The sequence below is a fragment of the Phyllobates terribilis genome, unplaced genomic scaffold (assembly GCF_046119375.1).
Source record: "Phyllobates terribilis strain yellow unplaced genomic scaffold, ASM4611937v1 Scaffold_7__3_contigs__length_470593459, whole genome shotgun sequence".
Taxonomy (NCBI): Eukaryota; Metazoa; Chordata; class Amphibia; order Anura; family Dendrobatidae; genus Phyllobates; species Phyllobates terribilis.
The window spans coordinates 134,568,574-134,577,452 of NW_027362767.1; the positions used below are offsets into that span (position 1 = coordinate 134,568,574).

The window sequence follows — 8,879 nt, forward strand, 5'->3', positions numbered from 1 at the left end:
TTTATATATTTTCTAGCTTGACACTACATTACTTTCCTGTTTCTAATCACTTGTATAGGGATCGCGTTTCCCCAGATATGCATGTAGGGACCATTCGACTGTTGCAGCTAGGCATTATGCAACTTAAGATTTGTTATAATGCTCTTTACTGGATGTGCTATCTCCCCCATTTTTGCCAGTGTGCCATTTTGCATGGGTCAAAATGTTGTATAACCTCCATACACATTAGTTTTATGGCTCTTCTTTGCATTTTTTTTTTTATCTCCAGGAACTATTTTCTATAAACTGGTGCCTAGAAACAATGTTGTGTAAAGTGGTAATATTACGTCTTTTTCTCGCAAGTCCATGCATCTTTGATTCCACAACATTATCCTGATGGCTTTAGATGCAGCTGATTGACATTGGCATGCAGTTAACGAGTCTATTATTAACAGATACACCCAGATTCTTCTCTACAAGTCATGATTCTCCCTCTTCCTCCCCTACATTTTGAAGCATGGCCCATTTAATATATCTGCTAAGAATACAGTTGCGAGACCCTTTTAACACTAGTGTTTTGCTTAGTGACTGATATCTGCAGGATGGCCGGCCTATGGAAAGAGGTATTGCCACGCCGGCTGTCAGCAAACTTGGGAGTGATGAAAGAAGGGATGTCCAACACACGTCCTTTCATTTTAATTTTTTTTTATCAGGCGAGGAAGGAAATACATCTATTTTTCCCATTATTATTTATTTATTTTTTTTATGAGCACAAATTGCAATAAAATAGTGGCTTGCGAAATTATTCACCCCCTTGGCTTTTTACCTATTTTGTTACATTATAATCTGTATTTAAATATTTTGTAATCTGCTTTGCGTGTGAGACATCAGCACTAAATAGTCGAAGTTGGTAAAGCGAGAAAAATATAGGAATAAATTAAGTTTATGGGATCAAATAACTAAAAATTGTCACGTGCATATAAATCCACCCCTTTTGCTATGAAGCCCTTAAAAATTCTGGTGCAAGCAATTACCTTCATAAGCCACATGCTTAGTGAAAGGACGCCCCCATGTGCAAGCTAAGTGTCACACGGTCTGTCAGTATATACACTTTACCTTTTCTGATAGGCCACAGAGGCTGCAACACCATTAATAAGAGGCACCACTAACCAAACAACACCATGAAGACCAAGGAGATCTCCAAACAACACCATGAAGACCAAGGAGATCTCCAAACAACACCATGAAGACCAAGCAGATCTCCAAACAACACCATGAAGACCAAGGAGATCTCCAAACAACACCATGAAGACCAAGGAGATCTCCAAACAACACCATGAAGACCAAGCAGATCTCCAAACAACACCATGAAGACCAAGGAGATCTCCAAACAACACCATGAAGACCAAGGAGATCTCCAAACAACACCATGAAGACCAAGCAGATCTCCAAACAACACCATGAAGACCAAGGAGATCTCCAAACAACACCATGAAGACCAAGGAGATCTCCAAACAACACCATGAAGACCAAGGAGATCTCCAAAAACTCCATGAAGACCAAGGAGATCTCCAAACAACACCATGAAGACCAAGGAGATCTCCAAACAACACCATGAAGACCAAGGAGATCTCCAAAAACACCATGAAGACCAAGGAGATCTCCAAAAACACCATGAAGACCAAGGAGATCTCCAAACAACACCATGAAGACCAAGGAGATCTCCAAACAAGTTAGTAAAAACACGGCACTCCTGGATAAGTCGGTGCTTGGATATGGTCCCAACCCAAATGCATAAATAGAAAGAATCTGGCACTCAAATGGGGGTTGTTGTGAAATCAGATGAAAAATGTATCACATTGTCCAAATTGTGTGTACAATATGTGACGTTTCGGTCATACATAGACCTTTTTCAAACATACAAACCAAGGGCCGACCTCCGAGTCGTGAGAGAAAATGCAAGGCAGTGTAGCTAGGTAATGCGACCTCTGTCCAGATCTCCAAACAAGTCAGGGACAAAGTTGTGAGAAGTACACATCAAGGTTGGGTTATAAAAAAATATCTCAATCTCGGATGATCCCCCGGAGGACCATCAAATCCATGATCATCAAATGGAAAGAAAATGGTACCACAACAAACCTGCCAAGAGAGGGCTGCCCACCAAAACTCTCAGCCCGGGCAAGGAGGGTATTAATAAGAGGGGCAGCACAGAGATCAAAGGTAACCCTGAAGGAGCTGCTGAGTTCCCAAGCAGAGACTGGAGTCTCTGACCATACGACCACAATAAGCCGTATACTCCATAGAGGTGGCCTTTATGGAAGAGTGGGCAGAAAAAAGCCTTTAGTTACACAAAAAATGTACGGCTTGTTTTGAGTTTTCTAAAAGACATGTGGGAGACTCCCCAAATGTATGGAGGAAGGTGCTAGGGTCAGATGAGACTAACATTTAACTTTTTGGCCACCAAAGTAAATGCTTTGTCTGGCACCAAACCAACACAGCTCATCACCACAAGAACACTATTCCCACAGTGAAACATGGTGGTGGCAGCATCATGCTGTGTGGATGTTTTTCGACAGCAGAAGGCAGGGAAAATGGTCCGAGTCGAGGGGAAGATGGATTTATTTTGGAGACTTTGAGAAGGACTAGAGTTGGCACAAGTCGATTTGCAGGAACCGGTCCATCAGCAGATGGTGGACCGGAGCTGTGAGAACCACCTCTTACCTCTCGGTATCCATGGCTCGCCTCTTAATTATCTGGCCTGGTGCAACCTCACATGTGCATCCGATGCAACAATGATGTCGTGTCAGGCCAGATAATCAAAAAAAGAGAGGTGGATGTTGGGGAACATGAGGAGGGTCTCGGGGCTCCCGTCCAGCAGCCACAGATCACTGATGAGGCCGATGGTCCGGGTCCTGAGAATCGATTCGCACCAATTCTAGACAAGATGTGCTCGATATCCCTTCTTGTATCATGCCAAAGTCACTGGTGTTTCTTCAGCGTGTCAAGAGATTTTCTTACCAATTCAGCGCAATGACCTGATCCTGATTTTTCTACTGACTCGTGTGGTGGGAGGTCTTCATTGCAGGCTTGTGCAATTCTGATGAGACCATTAATAAGTTGGGCAGTAGTTGTGAGGTAATAGTGCTAGAAATCTCCTGTACAAAAATGAGAGCCCCCCTGTACAGTATCACTATGTGCCTCATCCTGAGTAATGGGGCACAACTGCATCTTTAAATGTCCCCACCCCAAGCAATCAGGGCTCTTGCTGGGTCAGAGTTGATGTGTGTTCCCCTATCCTTGCTTTCCAGACCCCTGACTTTGCCAGTGTACCCTCTGCTTTAGCGGTACAGGCGCACACTTTACTACCTGGAGTTCTTCCCACAGTTGTTTTCGGATCTCCAGACCATGAGCTTTAACCTCCCTTTCCTTTGCCATCTTCTTCAGTAAGATTTCATCCAGAGCTTTCATCTTCTTAATGGCTTTTTCCAGTTTGGGGTCAACATTGTCTTCTGTACGTGGAGACTGCTGAGGGGGACCTGCCAAAAAGTCAAAACGATGTCAAAGGCTCATACAAACCCCCCTTCCGGTAGTGAAATCTGGTGCCCATGTTGCCCGTTTTTGATAGTGACACACAATAATGCGAGCCACCAGCCTTTCTCCAAGATCTTGTAGTCCAATATCTCTGCTGCTATGCAGTGCCCCATTCAGGACTTTCTCATTAAAGGGCTACGCCAACTAAAAACCTTTTTTACCGATCCACTGGACAGATCATAAATGTTAGATCGGTTGGGTCCATCATTAGTTTCTAGACCAGGGGTTGAGCATGCATGTAACGCTTGTTGCGTGCACACCAGTGCTCAATACAAGCACCTATAGAGGTGTGAAGACAGCCATATTGGCGACTAGTGGGGGACTACAGATGGCCGTACACCTGAGATAGGTGTTCTGAACCCAGAAGAGGCGAAGTCTCATGTGTAAGGGGGGCGACCAAGTCTCCTCAATCCGTAATGGGGTTGTCCAGGCTAATGATATTGATGACCTATCTTTAGGACACGTCATTAATATCAGATCAGCTGAGATCCAGTGGCCGCCAGATGGCTCTTCTTTTGATTAACCGGTGTGGCATGGTGTCTCATATCAGACAGGCCGCAGCAATGACGTTGTAAGGCCAGCTAATCAAAAGAGGAGCCGGAGATGCCATCACCATCAAATAAGACCTGGTTCTCAGGCCTCCTGTCCCAGTGGGGTGTAAGTTTATGGTGGTTTGGGGGGAAATAGCTATTGGCCCACAGATCATTCAATGAAGCCCATGTTGCTCCTGGAGCCGACAGTGATCTCCACATATAATTAGTTCAGTCCCGGTGGTTGAAACAATTCCTTTTCCTTCGGATCACAGACATTTTGATGTGGTCTACCGAAAAAGCATCTCTGTGCCACATATAAAGATATGGCCATGTGCTGCCCATATGTCCTCCCCATCAGACTGACTGCAGATCGTTAGTATCAAAGCCCGACTTCTGAGAAGTGGCCGCCAAGCGTCTTATTACAATATGTCTCATAGACTATTTGATCACAACTGTTAACATTATTTTTCATTTCCAGGCCAAACGGCCGTACTTTGCTGCAAGCCTCATTGTGATGAAGGTTTAGTGGACACTTATTCATGGAATTGTTATCAAGTGTGATGGTGAAGGCGATCAAAGCCGTCGTCACTATCTGGATGGATAGGTCACACGGCGCAGACAGATGTCCTAGGAGACTCCAGACCAGACCCTCCTAATTACCTTCTGCACATCCGTCACCGCCTTTCTTGGCAGCAGAATTGTCGAGTAATTCATCTTTACATTCTTCATTCACAAAACTGGGAACTAAAGGCAAAACACACCACAGTTCAATATTCATTTAACTTACAAAGCTCTTAAAGGGATAGGCCAGCCCTTAAAGGGAGGTAGCTCTGCTACCAGCGTGCTGGATGCCCAGGGGTTACAGCTGGAAGATGAGCCTTTTTGTAGTGAGCCAATGGATAGACAGACAGATAAACAATGATAGATAAAGATATAGAGTTCAGATAGATAATAAAATTAAGTAGTGTACAATACTCTCACGCCCCCTCCCCCACTCTACCACCTCAGCCACGATCCTCTTCCAGGACACCTCTTGTGGTTTATGAGTTACCGGCAGCCCAAAATGTGTCACATTTCTTAAGAGGCCTGGACCTTTTTAAGCCTCCTGTATGAAGTGTGGATCCTATAAATTATCCCCCAAAGTGTCTACCTGGATCCTGCAGTTGGCCGCTCATCCTATCTCGCACACTGGTCCTTGTAGAGCTCCTTGAGGTCTTCTGATCGCCCGGGTCTTCAGGAGATGGTGCAGGAGAAAACTCTGGTTCATCATCTGAAGTCTGCGTAAGATCCCACTGCTTATCGGGAGACATTGGAGGATCCTATTACTATACCTCCTGATAAAACTAACGAATGTGACCACCTTAACCTTAAAAGTGGCATCACGGACTGATAGCAATAGATAAAAAACACCTTGATGAATGAGAATGGACTCTGAAACGCGTGGGTGATTTTGGAAAGGTGAAAGCTATTTGGCATGCTCCATCACGTGGCACATAGCAAAGGTGATGCTTCTGGGGCATGCACTGCGACGCAGAACGCAAAGTGCCTGTAGTTACACAGGACTCGGAGTGCCGCATGCACAAAGTGAAATACTCCCATGACCTCTCACCTGCGACGCTCCCGGTTCTGGGGTCAACACTTCCAAACACAGAGACGAGTTCACTTTTTGTTTATCCACTTGGAACAAGCGACTTCCAGGACGGGAACGAGACGCGGTGGCAGGTCTGGAAATGTCCTCCAAGCTTCCCTTCATGATATCCATCTTCATTAGAAAAAGACCTAAGAGCTCGGACCTGAAGCGGAAAAAACATCCTATAAAGTCCAACACCTCACCTTAAGATACATACAGATCTGCTACCCCCTAAAACATACGGCTGCTCACGTTCTTCCACCAAACTCCAGGTCACAACTCTGTAGGGGCTTCTTCCCTGTCCCTAACGCTAAGGGCACCCTAGCTATCCATGCTCCCCAGATTAGTTCTGATGGTGAAGATGTAGGGGCCATGTACCTTGATGAACTCCTGAATCAGCCTTATATCTGTCCCCCTCCCCCACCCAGGGAAGTGGGGAGGAATATATATATACATACAAGGAAGGACCTACAGGGATAAATGAAAATACCGATGATACAAATATGCACTCACAGACAACAGAGGGGAACACAAGGGAGAAAAGGAGGGAAAACTAAACAGGAGAGGACGAGGAATTGCACACAGCCGAAACACCAAGCAACAGTCACAGAACAACTCTCCAAAACTGACTCCTCCGCTCCTCACCAGGCAGTGTGAAACTAACGCTGGCAATCCAGATTGCCAGAGGCGAGTATATATAGGAGAGGGGAGTGGCCAATACTGAACAGCTGAGATCATCCAAGCTGGGAAGCTACAGAGACTCCAAGCTGAACAGATTAACCCCTGCACTGCTAACAGAAATCTGCACCGTTTAATAGGAAGGAGAAATGTTTCTGATCAGTGCAGGAGTAGGTGAAATCAGACGCTGTGGTCTTCTGGCCCCTCTCTGTCGTCGTAAACCCGTGACACATACCCTGCATGACTGTATGGAAATTGGGCACCGGGCGCAGTTATGGGGGACAGAAAAAGGGCCTTCCCCAAACAGTTCCCACAAGTTAAAAGCTACAATTGTCCACAATGTCTTGTGCTGAAGCACTGAGATTTCCCTTTGCTAGAACAAAGAGGCAAACTCCGGAAAAACAAGCCCAGCTTTATCCCTTCTCCACCAAACTGTACAGCGGCACAATGCAGTCAGGTGAATAACGTTCTCCTGGAATCACCAGACCCAGACTCCTCCATCAGATACCAGCTAGAGGAGTGTGATCCGTCACTGCACAGAACAAATCTCCACTGCTCCAGAGTCCAGTGGTGGCGACTTTACATCACTAGATCTGACGCTCGGCATTGTGCTTGGTGATGTACGGCTGCATGCAGCTGCTTGGCTATGAAGCTCCTGGCGGGGGCGCAGTGCTTGTGCTGATGTTATACCAGAGGAGTTCTGGACTCTGCAGTTATGGAGTCAGCCGAGCGTTGGTGACTTTTCTGCCCTCTGCTCCTCAGCACTCGGCCCATGGGGTCTCCACTTCATGGCTGAGTGGCTGCGTTTTTTTCCCACTTCTCAATAATTTCACTCGCAGATGATGGGGAAGATTTAGGAGGAAGAAATGTATTTTTTAGTTTCTTTAGGGAACTTGAACCTTCGATCGTCCAGTCGTTCGTCCTATATACTGCATTAGACCAGAGTATAGCAGTGTATAGTGCAAGTCCCGGACTTCTTTAAACCTCAGCCTAGAGCTAAGCTTCATAGGAGGACAAGATGGCAGTGAAAGGAGCCTTCATCCAGGCCCCCCGGATGTCACAGTAACCCATCACCACCCCGCGATCGCATCATAGGGAGCCAGTAATCCCGACCACCAGCACATTCCATGTTAACGCTGCTGTCAGAGATTGACAGCAGCGTTACCATCCACGTCCAGAGCTCATCTCCAGCCGTGTCTGTTAGAGACTGATACCAGCAATGTACAATGTAATAGAGCCGGTATCTGCTCCTGGGCCCTCTCCAGACACCATCACCCCTACAATCAAGGACATGCTATTGCATTAATGATAATAAAAAAAATGTATAAATATATTTGGTTTCAAAATTTTAAAACTAATATTTAATATTTTATCAAAATATAAAATGAATGAACCCGATCAGCAAATGTCGTAAAGAGAAAAAAAAATCTATTTTTTTAGTGGTTGCATGTCTCTATAATAATATTATTATTACTAAAAATAAATTAATTAACTTAAAAAATAACTAAAGCAAATCAAATGCTGTAAATGTCCCATGTCCCCCAGATGTTACTAATAATCACACTGCGGCCCTCACACGGCTCCGTGGACGGAAAAATAAAGTCACGATTCTCTGAAAATGGCGACATAATCAGAAATTATTATTTTTAATAAATTTATAATTTTTTTCCACCACTTAAATAAAACCCCTACATGTCTGGTACGGCCCCGGAGAATCACACCGCCTGGTGGTCTTTACCCCACTATGAGCGCCGGTGTGAACAACACCCAAAAAAAACAATAGCGGGGCGGCATTTTTCCCCCTTTTCACCGAACTCTCGATTTTTCCCTGTTTTTAAGCTAATTATTAGGGAAAATTTACAACTTGTCCTGCAAAGCGCAAAGGCGAGTGGAAGGGAAAATGTACAAGGTAGTATGGGTCCTGGAAGAGGGGAGGGAAACAAGGGGTTAAGTAGTTGCAGGGTGACGCCCCCTGATAAGCTGTGTGTCTGGAGGGGGCAGGGCCGCGATAATGATGGCGGCTCGGACACCACACGCCGCCGGTAGACGGACACGGGCCGCCGCCTCCCGCTCACCCGCCTCGTAGCTCCTCGTAGCTCTATTAGTTCCAGGCGTCCTTTGTTGCTAGGTTACCGTCAATACTGTGCGCGGAAGAATACCACGTGACCAGTCACAGTAGCCGGAGAGGATCAAGCTTAGCAAACGCGTTTCAGAATTCACCTACTTGGCCGTTTTTCTATAAGCGATATGTAAGAAATCATTTACATACCATCTAATAAATAAGAAAAAATGCCCTCAGATATTCCCTGACGGAGATATGATGGGAACGGAGGGCGTTACTTACCACAACCGGCCTTGTAGCGTCTACCAATCAGAGCGCAGCTTTCATTTTTTCACACTGCTCTGGGAGAATGAAAGCTTAGCTCCTATTGGTTGCTGGGGGCCACAAGGACAGTGTTAGGGAATTT

General features: G+C 45.5%; 1 protein-coding gene across 2 annotated transcripts in view; it reads right to left on the reverse strand.

Annotated features, from left to right (window-relative positions):
* The window catches only part of FSIP1 (fibrous sheath interacting protein 1), a 58,876-nt gene extending 50,291 nt beyond the window's left edge, over positions 1 to 8,585 (reverse strand). The window contains exons 1-5 of one of the 2 annotated variants that reach the window (XM_073639202.1): positions 8,487 to 8,585; positions 5,713 to 5,896; positions 5,254 to 5,395; positions 4,764 to 4,847; positions 3,346 to 3,515 (exon numbers count right to left, since the gene is read on the reverse strand). In XM_073639202.1, the coding sequence (XP_073495303.1) occupies positions 3,346 to 3,515; positions 4,764 to 4,847; positions 5,254 to 5,395; positions 5,713 to 5,871 (555 nt within the window). In that variant the 5' untranslated portion in view covers positions 5,872 to 5,896; positions 8,487 to 8,585. Of the gene's footprint in view, positions 1 to 3,345; positions 3,516 to 4,763; positions 4,848 to 5,253; positions 5,399 to 5,712; positions 5,897 to 8,486 lie in introns of both variants that reach the window. The other variant, XM_073639201.1, reaches the window with a different exon arrangement.
* Positions 8,586 to 8,879: the final 294 nt, after the last annotated feature.